At 44.1% G+C, this 16,587-nt stretch overlaps 1 protein-coding gene across 4 annotated transcripts in view; it reads right to left on the bottom strand.

The window, feature by feature from the left end:
• SGPL1 (sphingosine-1-phosphate lyase 1) overlaps positions 1 to 16,587 on the bottom strand; it is a 96,671-nt gene that overhangs the window by 12,891 nt on the left and 67,193 nt on the right. For 2 of the 4 annotated variants that reach the window (XM_007478193.3, XM_007478192.3), the window contains 4 exons: positions 9,496 to 9,603; positions 8,353 to 8,500; positions 7,502 to 7,581; positions 6,676 to 6,804 (listed from right to left, as the gene is read on the bottom strand). In XM_007478193.3, coding sequence (XP_007478255.1) covers positions 6,676 to 6,804; positions 7,502 to 7,581; positions 8,353 to 8,500; positions 9,496 to 9,603 — 465 coding nt within the window. The remainder of the gene's footprint in view (positions 1 to 6,675; positions 6,805 to 7,501; positions 7,582 to 8,352; positions 8,501 to 9,495; positions 9,604 to 16,587) is intronic. The other 2 variants (XM_056799252.1, XM_007478194.3) reach the window with 1 other exon arrangement.

Below are 16,587 nucleotides of genomic sequence, written 5' to 3'. Positions count from 1 at the left end.
CTCCCCCGGGGAGCCTGGAAAGGACCGCGCCACCACCCACCCCTGGTGTCCCCCACCATCGGTAAAGCAGGCCCAGGAAGGTTCACGCGTGCAGGACCCTGCTTTAATGGTGTCCCATTCATTGGCGGATAACGTCTAAAGAGACCCTCTCATGAGGATCGCATGTCACGCATGCACATGGGACACGTATTACATACATGCTCCATGCCGTACACACATATTACATGTTTACAGAAGTAGCCTCTTTCCTACACTGATGCTAAACGCCATCTGCGTGGCTTCGGTGAGACGGGATGTGACACGGTGCCGAAGGGGGGTCCCGGCGGGCTTCCCGGAGGAGGTGGCCCTACAAAGACAAGCTTCCCCGGACCCTAAAGCGTCTGTGGTTGGGGCTCTTCTGAAGATCTGAGAAAAGGAAACGATCCTCACTCAAAAACTGTACATCCTCTCAGGAGAGAAAATGTGGACGCGCAGAATAAACACCGGGGAGCTGGGGAAGGGAGGACCCTAGAAGTTGGGGAGCCAAGAAAGATTTCAGGCAGCAAGTGGGGCTTGAACTGAATCTTGTTCAGAGGCGTGACGGGAGAGGGGAGCAAAGGAGACGAAGAAGAAGTGGGCAGGGAGAGAGGAAGGGAGCAAGAGAAAGGCGAGTCACCGACGGACACAAGCCATCTGCGGAACGAGAAAAAGGGGAAGCGACTGCAGCGACCCAAGAAGAGAAGAAAGTCTGGAAGAGCCCCTGCAGCGCGCTCACGAGGGAATCCAGAGTCCTGAGTAAAAGGGGCCCTCATGCCCCGCCCTCTCCCCCCGCCAGAGCCTCGGCACCGCATGCCCGTCCTCCGGGGTCCTGCTCTGCCGCTCTGAGCCCTCCCCCTCTCTCCTGGCCCACTGTGATCCGAGCACAAATCGGCCGTGGTCTCATCTGAACAGTGTGACCCCAGGCCCCTGAGTCAGCCATTGGGACGCCCTGATAACGAGGGGCTGGCCACGCTGGGACGTGGAGGAGGCGGCGCTCACTGTCAGGTTTGTCCAACTCACTGGGCTGCTTTCAGCCTCCAAGAAGCAGACGGAGCCTTCTCCGCACGCACACACACACACTGAGAGTGCTGTCAGGCTAAAGGCTGCTCCCTGGAAACCAGCCCTCTGGCTCCCACCTACCCTCCACAGATAGAAGCCAGCAGAAAAAAACAGAAACAAGCGTCCGAGTCCAGCGAACACCGCAGCGCGATGAGGGAGAGGCCCCAGCACCAGCACCTGCCCGGCACGTCTACCAAGCAGGTATTTTCTTGTGTTTGTAAGGGAAAAAGCCAGCGGAAGCAAAGTCTCAGACCGACGCGTCACCTGGAGCGCACAACTGCCAAAGCTGAGAGCCGGCTACGTTTTGCTCCCTAATCTGAGACATCTTTTCTTCTTGACGGGTCCTAATCGCACGATCTGTCTGGGGCTGGCATGCTCCAGATCCTGGCAAAGGAACGGAAGACAAGTAGCTTCAGAAATTCCTACAAGTGGGTACAGCTAGTCCTGAAGCTCATCAGGCAGAAATTGCACCGCCGCCAGGCCAGCGGAGAGAAAGGAATGTTGTACGCTACACTAATTCTACAAGTAAGGCTAATAGGTACATCAGCAATGGGCCCTCGATGCCTTTCAGAGAAGTCTGGCATTCCTAGAGCCTGAAGAACCAGCGACAATTATTGGCCATCAGACACAATCTACCCGAAGTTCTAGTTTATTTCTTACCATGGTAACCCAAAACAGTTTCAAAAAATAAGCAGCGGTATCTATGAAAAATGGGAAATGAAAGAAAACATCGCTGTCGCCAGTTCCTAAAACCACAGAATCAGCCAGAAGAAATTTGAGAAGTCTTTAGAAAATTAAACCAATTTCATCATAACCAGGAAACTAAGTGTAGAAACCACTTCCTCCAGTAAATACTATTCCCTGGCCCAGCAAAAAAATAGCACAACTAAGGGAAATTTGAATATTGAATTTAGAATATAAATTTAGAATTTATTGATTCATCAAGAATTTTCTTGCCTCTAGGGATCATTTAAAAACTTTAAGGCATCATCTAGAATTTAGAATATGAAATGAAGTAGACTCAGATTTTAGACTATACTTTTTAGAATATAAATTTAGAATACAAATTCTAGTTTTTAATATGAAATCATTTGTAAAATTATCTGGAGAAGGAAGATCATAAGAAACTATCTATATTAATAGCTCATTAAATGGTGAAAAACAATAAAGGGGGAAACAAGTCTAGAATAAAGCATGGCCAGTAACCCAGTGATCTTGAGCATATTTATGGATGAAATAAGGAGAACAGGAAATGAATGATGAATGAAATATGTCTGTAAAGTTCACACAAAAAGTTATATTCTCCAACAATGACAGTGGACCCACCATACTTGGATCATATCATTAAATGAGGAAACAAAAATTGCACTCAAGGCAGGGACAGTGAGGCCAGAGCAAATGTACATAAGAGAGGGTTGTACTTAAGGCAAAAGTTATGTGGGCACTGAAGGATTACTGCATGGGGCACAGGAGGCATGGAAAAGATGAAAAGAGAAATTTCAGACTCTTGGGAAAAAATCACAGATATTATTTATTCTACCAGAAAAAAGGGCAATTGAACCACATCAAAAACTACTACCAACCTATTTACTCTTCTCTACAAAATCCTTATGAAAATTATCTTCTCTGTAAAATCAAAGTGTAAGAAAGAGAAAGGCAGGCTTTCACCAACGTTATTCTCCAGTAGACCTCCCCATCTTCATATGGCACAGTTCACTGAAAGGTTCCAACAATACCAGGCCTTCACTCTGTTTACTTAACTATACAAACAGATTTGATTCTACAAAGCAAAACGCCTTCTAGGCTCTCCTCCAAGTCAATCTTGATGGAACAGATAAAATTATGGAAGATTCTTTGCCAGGTGAATGAACCAAAAAACATGTATTAAGTACCGTGGAAACAAATACAAAAGCAAAGACCATCCCTGCCCTCAGTGAGCTAATGAGGGAGCGAACACGGAGAGGGGGACCAGTGACCAGGAAAGGATACTGTGGTCCAGAAAGTGAACATAATGATAAGATGAATGAAATAAAAGATGAAACAACTCTGATTATTAATATTAAGCAAGGCATCTGACAGAGAGACATGCCCATTCATGGTCTTTGACACCATCATGGAGGACATCCAGATTCCAAATGGATCAAGAACTCCATGTAGAGGTAAAGGCACTAAAAACAAGATGTTCTTGTCTGTGAATGGCATCATGCCCATTGCCTGAACATGGCAAAAAGGCCCTTAAATGAGACTCAAGATCACCCAAAAGTGTAGGCCTAACCATTGACTCAGGAAAAAAATAACAGGATAAAGAATGTCCATAGGAGAGGCCATGATACACTTAAGCTGGATGGACAGCCCTTAGAGGGGACCCATCCCTTGGGAAACCGTGGAATGCTTTTAAGAGAACAAGCTTCTCCTTGAAACAAAAACTTAGATTTTGAACACCAATATTCTTCTGGTGCTGTTATATGGCTGCCAATCTCAGTGTACCACAATCTCCAAAAGATTAAAATGGCGGGTCACTCACAGAGCGCTGAAGAGATAATAGATATGAGAAGGCTGCAGAAAATCATTAAGATGTGTGGTGTGTAATCTTGTTCATAAGACATTTTTTTTAATTTTAAGTAACATACCATGCTTGTCACAGTAGCTCTAACTGAACAAAAAACATTACTTTAATTTGCCCCTTGGATGTACTTTAAAGTCCTTAAGTGATTCCTAGATGTAAGAAAACTCTTATGGAGTTAATAAGACAAAGGACCATTTTTTTCCCCAAAAAAATATTATTTACCTACAAAGGCAGCTAGGTGGTTCAGGTGTATAGAAGTCAAGAAGACCTGAATTCAGATGCAGGCTAAGACACTTAATAGCTGTATGATCCTAAGCAAGTCACTTAATCTCTGTCTGCCTTAGTTTCCTCCTATAAAATGGGAATAATAAGAGCATCTCCGGTAGTGAGGACTGTAGTGAGGATCAGATGAGAGAATATTTGTAGAGTGAATAGCACAGGGCCTGGCACATAGGTGGCATTTAACCAATGTTTGTTTCCTTCCTACAGCATGTGTGTTTGTGTGTGTGTGTGTGTCTGTGAGTCTATCCCTTCATTACTGATTCTAAACACAGAATAGTCACAGTTTCAACCCTGTAAAGTGGAAAATTCTTGTTCCTATTTCTACAATCAAATCCTCTGAAAATGCTTCTATTTGCCTTCATTCCTGACAATCGATCATAGAGGCACACTTCTGACAGCTTTACGGATTTCACCTCTGCACGAAGACAGTGACTGCTCATCCCAGCCAAACAAAATCAAGCCAGAAATGTTCTCCCATCTCCAATTCACACATTCAGGCTTTAACAACAACAACAATATCAATAATCAACAAGGCTGGAAATTTCAGCTCCATACAAGAAGCATTAAGCACCTTATTCGGGCCGGGCACATGCCCTGGCACTGGAGATGCACTTAAGAAAAAGGCAGCCCCTGCCCTCCAGGAACTTACAATATAAAGCATCAAGACAACCCACCAAAGGAAGCTGGAAAGCTGGGGCCTCGGGAGAGAGAGAGATCATCAGGGCAAGGATGCCCAGCTTGAAGCCAAACGGAGGTGCAGACAGAAAGCAGAGGGAGCACTGTAGGGGCCAGATCCAACCCACCATGAAGGAAAGCTTGGGGAGATGCTGAGTGTATCCCCCATCCCACCAGTCAGAGGGGAAAGGGGGAGGCTGAAGGAAGTGCGAAGGAGTTTGAGTACCCAAGGCTGCGCTAAAGAGCCCATTAGGAAAAGACATTTGATTCCCCCAGGACTCCGCCCAAGCCTGGAAAGCCCTGGATGCTGAGAGAGGATGATCTTTCCTAAGCCCACAGTGGAGGGGGTAAGAGAGGAAAAAACACTTTCTTTACCAAGAAGTCACAATTTGGGGACATCCTCGTCTGGGCTCTGAAATTCATGTCAAGACCAAAATCAGGATTCCTCATGAGAAAGCTTTTAATCCAGCATGTTTGTTCTCCTCCCCATTACAAGCCTATACATCATTTTAAAATAATTCTGTGAAGAAAAGAATTCAAGTCCCAGGGCTATGTGACAAACAGATGAAGCAGAAGGAACGCAATCCAACCCAACAAATACTTATTTCTTCAGTGCCTCCTAGGGACAGGACACTGTACTAGGAGTTAGAGATTCCCCCAAAAATCCTGCCCTGCAAAGTAGGGACATTAAGTCATTGCTGGTGGAATTGTGAATTGATCCAACCATTCTGGAGGGCAATTTGGAACTATGCCCAAAGGGTGATAAAAGACTGTCTGCCTTTTGATCCAGCCATAGCACTGCTGGGTTTGTACCCCAAAGAGATGATAAGGAAAAAGTACAGGAATATTCATAGCTGCGCTCTTTGTGGTGGCCAAAAACTGGAAAACGAGGGGATGCCCATCAATTGGGGAATGGCTGAACAAATTGTGTATATGTCGGTGATGGAATACTATTGTGCTAAAAGGAATAATAAAGTGGAGGAATTCCATGGGGACTGGAACAACCTCCAAGAAGTGATGCAGAGCGAAAGGAGAAGAACCAGGAGAACATTGTACACAGAGACTAATACACTGTGGTACAATCGAATGTAATGGGCTTCTCCATTAGGGTCAATGCAATGTCCCTGAACAATCTGCAGGGATCTAAAAATCACTATCCACAAGCAGAGGATAAACTATGGGAGTAAAAACACCGAGGAAAAGCAACTGCTTGACTACAGGGGGGAAGGGGATATGACTGAGGAGAGACTCTAAATGAACACTATAATGCAAATACCAACAACATGGAAATGGGTTTGAACCAAGAACACATGTGATACCCAGTGGAATCGTGCATCAGCTATGGGAAAGGTAGTGGGAAGGGGTGGGGGGGAGGAAAAGAAAATGATCTTTGTTTTCAATGAATAATGACTAAATAAAATAATGTTTAAAGTGAAAAAAAAATCCTGCCCTGGAGAAGCTTATTCTGCCCTCCCTTCCCTTGCCCAGCCTGAGGGCTCTGAATGCAAGAAATTCACAGCTCCCTCCTTTTGTCCCCAAGAAAGCATGAGCACTGGGGGAAAGAGCCATTCTTGCAGTCATTACCATTCAGTGTGGGTGCTCAGAAAGGTCTCTAAGTCTCACTGTAAGAGGCATGGCCTACAGGGAGCCTGAGCAATCGCTTGCTCCCTAAATGAGCAGGTGAGAAAGGGAGTAAGAAGAGCCAATGCTCATCTGGTGTTTCAGGCTTCCTGAGAACTGTCTTCACCATGACTTATGAAGCCTCACACCCCACATCTGAAAGACAAAGATACTTAGACAAAGGGGTTAAAGGGCACATCTAGGTCCACATGGTTAGTGACTGAGCCAGGAATCCATCCCAGGCTCCTGATAGCAAGAGCAGCACGCTCTCCATGATGCCATGCTGCTTTCTGCCTGCACAGACGGCTCAAACAAGCAATCCCCAAGTGTCCCTTGGGGAAAGGATACCCTCCCCTCCATACCCTGACTTAGCCTAAGGAGCTCCTCTGAGAAAATCCTAAAAAGAATTTTCAGTCTAAGAAATGGGAAACATACCAAGAAAGGCAGTGACTTACACAACCACAGGAATCTGGTCCACCATTGAAAAGGTTGCAAACTATCCTCACAACCTCTGCCTCCATCTTCCGAATCCCTGGAAAGACATCTGGGTGTAATGAATTACTCCATGCAAAATCTCCATAAACCTGCAAAGAAATGCAACTCAGTGCATAAGGCAAAAATGTCCATTTCAGGAAAGGCACTGACCCACGCCAAAGGAAGGTTGGGTAAAGACGCCTAACTGCAATCCCTCTATGCGAAGACTCCAAAGCTACTGTGCAAAGGAGGAGGTGGGGAACTCATTTTGGATCATTTCTTTCCAACTCATGCAAAACAGAATTTGAAGAAACTATAATGGAGCTTTCATACCTTTTCAGTGGTCTTCATACCACACTCACTTCCTTTTTTAATTTAATGTGTTCTTTCTTTTTTCTGGAATTATTTTTATTTATTAACTTTTATTTGAGCATATTTTGTTTTCCCAATTACACGTAATGACTATTTTCAACATATGTTTTCTGAAATTATAAGATCCAAATTATCTCCCTCCGTCCTTTCCCTCCCCACTCTTGGAGATGGCAAGCAATTTGGTCTATACCACTCACTTTCAAGCTCACCATTAACATGAAACACAATCCCGTAATCCCTAATGTCCATCTCTGCCATCACATAATTAACCCCCTCCTTCTTTAGAAGTCACTTATCTCCAACCCGATCATTGGCAATTCTGACAAACGAGCCCCAGGATTGAGATGCTCAATGCTGAACATTTCCAAAATTCTGTTCTCTTTGCAGCGGGATATATAGCATACTACATTCGACATGGTGACGTTTCACATTTACCTTGACCAGAAGCTGGGTGAGTTTCTCATCCCCACTGTACACTGTCCCCGAGACTTTCCCATCTTCCCAATGGGAATTTTCTGGGAAAAAAAACAGCACAAGTTCATGTCATTGGGAGCCTGCTCAGACATGGATACGATGGGCAAGGTGAAAAGGATGCTCTCTAGCCTAGTGTAGGGAAAGAACAGTTGTGAACTTAAACAGAAACCCAATCAGTCTGAAGTCAGCCCTGTCCCTGTGCCAGGCCAGAGGTCAAAGGTGAGACCGTCCCTGCCCTCTGGGGGTGCCACGCACAGAGGAGTCAACACGTACACACGTAGACAAAACATACATCAAATGGAGACGGGGTCATTGGAGCTGAGAGACAGGAAGAAAGACTTCCGCAGGGCAGGTAGGTGGCTCGGTATGGAGAGAGCCAGGCCCGGAGGCAGGAGGCGCAAATCTGGCCTCAGACACTGCCCAGCGGGGTGACCCTGGACACGCCACTTCCCCCCGTCGCCCAGCCCTTACCACTCTTCTGCCTCGGAGCCCATCGACAGGGCTGATTCTGAGAGGGCAGGTGAGGAGAAATGTCCAGATTCTCCCCGGAAAGTCCCTTCCTTTTGAGGTCAGCAAAGCCCACGTCAGATCCGAGTGAAGCACGCGAAGGGGGCCGCGTCTAGTTTTATGCCTGAGCCTAGATGGGCTGCCGAGCCCTCTCAGAACCTTCCACGTGTTCAGTTTAAGAAAGTCTACCTTCTGCCCCCGTGACCGCTCAGGCCGAGACTGTCAGCTCCGATCTGCCTTCAAATGCACTCAGAGAGAAGCGCATCCTGGACGGGGGAGAGCAGACCGGGGCGGCGCGCACGTACCCAGGGACCGGTAATCCTGGAGCCGCTCCAGGATGTCGGCTGTGCTCAAGCCTTCGCTGGGCAGGTTCTTCACGTACTCGTGCTCCACCTTGAGGAAGGTCAGGTTCTTGAGGATGTCTTCCTTCACCTTGTTGAGCCTCTCCTGGATCTGCCAAGAAGGAAGGACACGGTCAGGGGCTGGCAGGACCGAGAGGGGCGCTGCCGCGCCAGGAGGCAAACCCTCCCCCGCCAGGCCCCCCTTCCCGAGGAGGCCCGTCCCGGGGCGCCCCCCGGTGTGGGCAACAACCTCGGCACTAAGGGGCTCTGTCGGCGCACGAGCATTTGTTCAAGCTCCGCTCGCTCACTGGCCGAGGTCAGCCCTGCTCAGAGGGGAGCTGCCACGACCTCAGGGAGCCAAGGAGGAGGAACATCCGGGAAACAGGTGTAAATGGCGCCGGGAAGGTGTCCACTTAGGCAACGATTTTCCTTCCATGACCGTGGAGACAGCCTTCCACGGGAGCATCCGCATCCTTTGGCTCCATCCTGGGGCCACTCTGGAGGTTGTTTCCCCACAAGGGAAGGCTCCTGCCCCACCCCCACCCCCACCTCCGCTGCCCCAGGCTGCGGGTCTTCTGCCCAGCCCGAATCTCCTCTCACTTAAGGAGGCATCGCTAGGCTGAGGCACGCCGGCATCAGGCCCTCTGTTTGCTAGACGAGACGGCTCCGGCCCAAAGCGCGGCCCATTCAGGGCGTCAGGCCCCAAGACCCCTGGGCCCAAGGCACGCACTAAGCCAGAGAGCTCTGGCTCCCTGGGATCCAACGCGCAGCTCGCTGCGGCCTCAGGAACGAAGGGCATCTGCTCCAAACCCCTTCCAGGGATCCAGGATGTCAAGAGCTATGTCGAAGGCCACCCGGCACGTAAGCAGCCAAGCCAGACCTTGAACTGTCCCCCCACGGCTTCTTCTCTGGTGTTTGCCCCACTGGCCCGCATCATGCAGGACGGCTTAAAGGGGAAATCCCAGTCAGACGGTGCTTTCCTATCACAGGACTAACAGCTCTCACAACCCCATTTCTCAGTCCCTGACTCACAGTCAGCAGCTGCCAAGAAAGTCCCTTCTCCCCACGGCCTCTGGCCATCCTCCCCTTCCCTGTGCACCCACTCACCAGCCCTGGTTCCCTTCTCGAGCTTCCCTTCCTCTCTGTCCTGTATGACAGCTGTGGGTGTACCTGGAGGCAGTAGGGAACCGAGAGATCACCTAATCCAATTTCCTCCTGTTAAAGATGCGGAAAGGGAGGCCCGATCCATCAGCAAGATGGGTGCCAGGCACCAAGAGGGCAGACACATGCCCCAGAAGCTCACGCACAAAATAGAAGGCAATCTTGGTGAGATGAACGGTGCCCGCTGCGGGAGAAATTCTGGGGTTTCTCAGAAGAGGTGGCATTTGAAGCAAATGAGGGATTCTAAGAGGCAAGACTGAGGAACTGAGCCCAATTCTGGCTCAGGAGACGGCCTAGGCAAAGACCCCCAGGCAGGGGGGCTGTCAGGAGTCAGGTTCTACAAGAAAAACTTGTGTGGGCCTGCAGGGGCAAAAACAAAGGGAAATTTAGTCCGGAAAGACAGGGTGGTATCAAGGCCCAAAGGGACTGAAATGCCGAGCAAAGGAGTTCCTTCCGGAAGATATCAGGGAGCCAGTGGAGTTTATTGAGCAGGGGAGTGGCACACACTTTTGGAATATCACTTGCAGGTGGGTGGTGAATGGAATGGAAAGGGGACAGACCTATACAGGGGCACCAATGAGGGAGCTAACACAAGAGGCAATGAGGGTCTGAACTGGAGTGGGCACCATCTGAGTGCAGTAAAGGTGGGAGAAGTTACAGAGAATGGTAGGAGAGAAGAGGCAAGAGGGCAGAGCCACATCTGGCCTAGCTGCAGCCTGGCAGCCCCTGGCCAAGGCATTCTACCCAAATCTTTGGGAAATTCTAAGTGGCTCCTACTAGTCTACATCTTCTTTGATGGAGTCTAACATGCCTGGCTTGCCCAAGATTCACTTCTCATGCTGGAGACAGTCTCTACTCTGCCTCCAAATCCACGAGTTCTGTGGAATTCCTGTTGTGTGATCTCAGGGTCCTCCATACTATGCACTTCTTTGGTCCACTGGGGTCTTCCTAAGGCCAACTGGTGAATTTTTAAATTGGAATCATAGAAGGTTGGAGCTAAAAGAAGCCACAGAATTTGTCAAGCTAGACCCATTTTAATGACTGGGGAAGAAGGGGTTAGGGGGTAAGAGAGCACTGGGTATACAGGTCAAGTGATATCTCTGAGGAGAGGAGAAAAGGGGAAGGCTGCAAACAGAACACAAACTGGTCTGTTTCCATTTCTTCCCTATGGTTGATCCTGTTTATCTTTACCTATAAAAAGAAATGAGTACAAAAGGTTCAAAGGTAGGCTTCTCCGTGAAGTACTGGCAAATCCCCTGTAGAACTGTGGACAAGAGTGCAAAGAGCACCATTTCTTATCTTATTCACTATCTAAACCAAGTAAGCATCCTATTGCAGATCAGAAAAACATTTTTAGGACTGATCTCTGGATCCAAAAAGCAATCTGTGCACTAGTTAGCCCTTCTTCATTCCTACTCCTTTCTTCCGGATACATCCCCTTACCTGCTGCCTTGCTTCTTCTCTAGAACCTTTCATAGCTGTTACTACTTTGTTTGGAACCTCCCCAAGTTAAAAATATCCAGTTTCCTAGACAGCTTGAACTTTCTTGCTATGACTTCAAATGGAAGAAATGATTCAGACCCTTCTGATCAGAATCTTGCCCACATCCTGCCATTAAACACCTGAGTTATTCAGAATCCTTGAAAAGCCTGCAAGCAGGTAGGAAGGAAGAAGGGAGGGAGGGACGGACTGACACCTCCAAAGTGGAACAGACAAGGTTAGAGAAAACAAGTGACACTGCCAAGCATGTTGCCAGGAGAGCTTTGAGGTAGTTAGGTGATGCAGTGGATAAAGCACTGAGCTTTAGAATTGGGGGTCAGAGTCAGGAGTTAGGAAAGTCTGAGTTTAAATCCAGTCTCAGATACCTACTAGCTATAAAACTCTTGGCCCCCCACACACTCCCTTGGAGGTGTCTACATAAGCCACATGGCCTTTCTTTAAATAGCTTGGGGGGAAGATCTTATTGCTTTTAGTATTGACTGGGCCATTCAACTCTTCTGCAAAGAAATCCAAGTAAGTAGCTTCGACATATCCAAACTGGGCAAATATAAGTGGCTAAAACTACGGGGGCCAAATCATGATCTAATTCCCACCAAGTTTTCCAACTTTTTTTTAAGAGCAAAAGCTAAAGAGAAAAAAATGGAGAGAAGGAAACATGGTTTAGAAAAAAGGACATGTACCTCTAGGTCTAGTGAACATGATGAAGAACTAGATACTCTCTCTGATCTCTTGATATCTAAAATTTCTTCAAAATAAAAATTATGCACAAGAGAGAAAGAAAATTCAGTTGTCTCCATGATCTAAAATGCCAAGAACACTAAGGAGGTAACAAGTCAATGAACTAATAATATTAAGCAGAAAAAGCTCATCCCTAGCTCTTAATTCACTCAGCAACATTTCCCCCACTAGCCAGCACTTCTGTAGCCCAATCCATGAGCTTGAAATAGAGCATGAATTTACTACTCCCTTCATCCAGGGCTGGAGAAAACCAAAAAGCAGATGCTTGCTCAGGCTGGGCTAGCAGCACAGAACAGAGGGCATTGAAACAGAACACATGTATATTGCTGAGGGAAATCTGAGGGAAAGAGCCTAGTATCCAGTGGGGCCTATTTCTGTCCTCCAAGAAGTCACCTTGGGACAGAGACTAAGGCCAGTGAAACTCTCAATTGTCTAGTGTAGAAGGAACTTGAGACAGATTTAAGGTACAGGATTAGAACCTTGAGATTCAGAGAAACCAAACTGAAAAGGGAAAGAGTCAGAAAGTGAGCAATAGAGAAAAATGAGGACAAAAAACCTTGAGTGAACGCATATAGACCAACAGATAAGAGATTAATGCCAAAAGGGAATATGGTCTCCAAATGAGCTAAAAGTCCAGATATCTATGAATAAATATTGCAAGAACAAGGAAAATGAATCAGTATCAGATATAGCAAAGGAATAAAAGGATTCCATGGAACCACAACATTATGTTCCTAATTCATTAAAAAAAGAAATAAGAACTGTGAAAACAGAATTTATGGCCTAGAGAGTGGAAATAATTGACAAAAAAAATATTAATTCAGTGTCAAGTCTCACCAAAAAAAAAAAAGAGAGAGAGAGAGAATGATTAAAGATTTTTATTATTATTCAATCATGGCAGACTCTTCGTGATTCTATCAGGGTTTTCTTGGAAAAAATGCTAGAATGATTTCTTTCTCTAGCTCACTTAAAGATGAGGAAACTAAAATAGGGCTAAGTGACTTGTCCAGAGTCATAAGCTATTAAGTGTCTAAAGGCTAGATTTGACGCCAGGATCAGTGCTCTATCCCTTGCACTACTTAGCACCCCTGAAGGCTTTGGGCAGAGTTTATTGCTCCACCCTCTAACTCTCCAATCAGAGGAGAGAAGGTGATGAGTATTGAAAGCTGAGTTTACTTGCATAGTGGAGAGATTTCATGGGATCAGCTTTTTCTAAGGGAGGTACAATGTTCCCTAGAAGGAAAACCAAGCAGAACCACTGATGGAAAATGGAGAGAAATGTAGACAGGTCTGGGCCTTCTCATAAGTGAATATAATGAGTAACTATGATGACATCAATTAAAAATGATTTTCATTATAAAATGGTCAAAGCATTTCTAAAAATAAAAGCCAACCTGAACAAATTATTTACTTCTCAAACATCACAGATGTAGAAATACAAAAAGGATAAACAAGGACAAATACAATGAAATAACAACAGAAAGACCATTAAGAGTTTTTTTAAAGTATCCCAGGATAAAGGATGAAAGCAGAACGCAAACAAAAGTTAGAGTGGAGAAATAGGCAGGAACTAGCCTAGACTAGAGCCTGCTTAAAGGGGAGTCAATGCTTTTGTGGGGCTATGCCATGAACAAAGAGGGCATCTAAAGGAGGAGGACAGAGGGGAATATACTATCTAACCTGATTGAGTCTAATGGGAGGGAAATAATGTATACAGTCTCTCGGAAAGATGAAAGCCTCTAGGACACCGGGGAAGGAAGCATAAGGGGGGACTGAAATGAGAGGGGAATCAGACAGGGACTATACAATGGATATAATCTGAAAAGATTTGGTGTTGAGTGAGTCCACTCATCTTGGCTCAAGAGAAGGGGAGCAGAGTTCATGGGGGCAAATGACACTCAAAAGAGTAAAGAGCTTATACCCAAGGAAAGAAATTCAAGACAAATGGGAGGAAAAACAAATGACCTGGAAAATAGATCCATGAGAGATCATCTAAGAAGTAATGGATCATCTAAAAGTCATGATCAAAAACAAACCTGGATATCATATTGAAAGAAATGATCAGGGAAAACTTCCCTAATATTCTTGAACAAGAGGAGAAAATAGAAATTAAAAGAATTTAACAATTACCTCCTGAAAGAAATCCAAATTTAAAAATCCCAAGACAATTATACCCAAATTCCAGAACTCCCAATCCAAAAAGAAAACACTAGAAGCAGCCAGAAATTCAAATACTGTGGAACCACAATCAAGATTACACAGGACCTAGAAACTTCTCCATTAAAGGATTGGAAAACATGGAATATGATATTCTGTAAGGCAAATCTAGGCCAACCTCCAAATAACAACTACCCAGGAAACCGAGCAGGAGAAGAAATGGATATTTAATAAACTGGAAAAATTCCAGGCATTCCTGACAAAACAACCGGTGCTAAAAAGAAAATATTATGATCAAATTTGACACTCAAAGGAAGAATAATAAAAAGGTAAACAGAATAAATTCAAAGGAACCAATGGGGTTAAACTACTTACATCCCTGTATGAGAAAAAGTAATAACTAGAATACTTAAGATATGTATGGTGCAAGAGATATTTTAAGATAATAAATGGAATACTTTATTTTATATTTACATATGAAATTATATTATACATATTATTATACATATATTATACATAAATATACATATTATACATATATTATACATAAATACATATATTTACATATGAAATTATATTATGTTATAGATTTATATATTATATATAAATATAAATATATTTAAATATTTTATATTAATATATTAAAGTATTAAAATACATTGAGGGGAAATAATGGGATTAAACTGATTACATAATTAGAAAGATGGTGATAACCAAGATACTTAAGATAGCTATGATATTGGAAGTAACTAGGATAGTGGATATATCAATAATTTTATCAATAAATAGGAGCATATATAGACAGAGAACAAGGAGTAAGTTGAATATGATAGGATGATATTCAAAAAAATCAAGAGATAAGAGGAAGAGTCTGGGAAAATGGAATAAGAGAGAAAATTGATGGTAAATAATCTCACATGAAGAGGCATATAAGAATCAATACATTTGCAGGAAAAGCATGATGGGAACAGGGGGCAGACAATGCCTCTCTCATTAGAATTGGCACATTCATACATTCATACTCAGTTAGGTATAAAAATCTATTTTACAAAGAAACCAGGGCAGCAATCTTCATAGCAAGTCTGACAAAGGCTTTATTTCTCTAATATATAGAGAAATGAGTCCAATTCATAGGAATGCCAATCACTTCCTAATTGACAAATGATCAAAGGATATGAACAGACAATTCTCAGAAGAAGAAATTAAAGCTATCTTTAGTAGTATGAAAAAATACTCCGAATCACTACTGATTAGGGAAATGCAAACTAAAACAACTCTGAGGTACCACCTCATACACATTGCACTGGCTAACAGAACAAATAAGGAAAATGATATATGTTGGAGGGGATGTAGAAAAATCGGATCAATTATACACTGCTGGTAGAACTGCGAACTGATACGACCATTCTAGAAAGCAATATGAGACCATACTCAAAGGACCATCAAACTATGCATACCGTTTGACCCAGCAAGGGCTGTATTCCAGAGAGATTTAACAAAAGAACCTATTGCACAAAAATATTTCTAGCAACTGTTTTTATGGTGGCAAAGAACTGGAAGTAGAAGGAAGTCCAACAATTGGGGAATGGCTGAACAAGTTATGGTTATATTTGTAATGGAATATTATTGTTGCCATCAAAAATGACAAACCAGATAAAAACCTGGAAAGATTTATATGACGTGAAACAAAGTGAAGTGAGCAGAATAAGAAGAACATTGGATAATGTAACAATATTGTACGATGATCAACTGTGAATAACTTAACTATTATCAACAAGCCAAGGAGCCAGGCCAATTATGAGACTTGTGTCAAAAAATGGATATCCAACACCACAGAAGTCCAAATGCAAATTGAAACATAGCATTCTTTACTTTATTTCCTCCATGAATTTTTCTCTAGTGTAAGCAATATGTCTTCTTCCATAACATAAAGAACATGGAAATGCATATTTTATGATAATATATATACAACCTATATCACATTATCTGCCTTCTTGGGGTGGAGGGCAGATATGGGAGGGAGAAAGAACTTGGATTATAAAATGTCAGAAAGTGAATATTTTAAAATTATATTGACATGTAAAAAGAAAAAAAACTTAAAGGAAACTAAACTAGCTCCTTAATTAAGTCTGACTGTAAGGGGTAAAGCCATCCTCTGCCTCAAGGCTTTTTACTTTCATTCTACGTAAGCATTCTTTAACCAAAGCCAGATTGCTTTTGCTTTCCCAGTTTAGCTGTTTCAAGTCACCACTTATTAAAACTGTTCACACAGGAAACTTAATTTTCTTTTCTGCTTGATCTAGTGATTTTATTAGGAAGTTCATTTTCTCACAGTCCCCCATGTTGGCCAACAATTTCAGAAATTTACTTACTTAGATTATGCCAAATGTTGGGAAATGTGCAAGTATCTGGTCCATGGACTCAATGCATATACTCTGCAGCCAGATTCTTTGGCAACTCATTCTTAGATTGTCATATTTTAATCAAAAGGGAAAATAGCCAAAAGGTACTTATTTCTTGAAGTCAAAAGCCTTCACCCTGAAGGGATGGGGCAAAGTCCTCCCTTCAGTCAAGACAACCAGTTTTCAGTCCTCCAAGGGGGCAGAGCTAGAACCAAAGGATGGGAGCTCAGGGGTCAGAGAA

Source organism: Monodelphis domestica, chromosome 1 (genome assembly GCF_027887165.1).
Source record: "Monodelphis domestica isolate mMonDom1 chromosome 1, mMonDom1.pri, whole genome shotgun sequence".
NCBI lineage: Eukaryota > Metazoa > Chordata > Mammalia > Didelphimorphia > Didelphidae > Monodelphis > Monodelphis domestica.
Note: the sequence above shows the minus strand (reverse complement) of the source record. Positions and strands in the feature narration are given on the sequence as shown.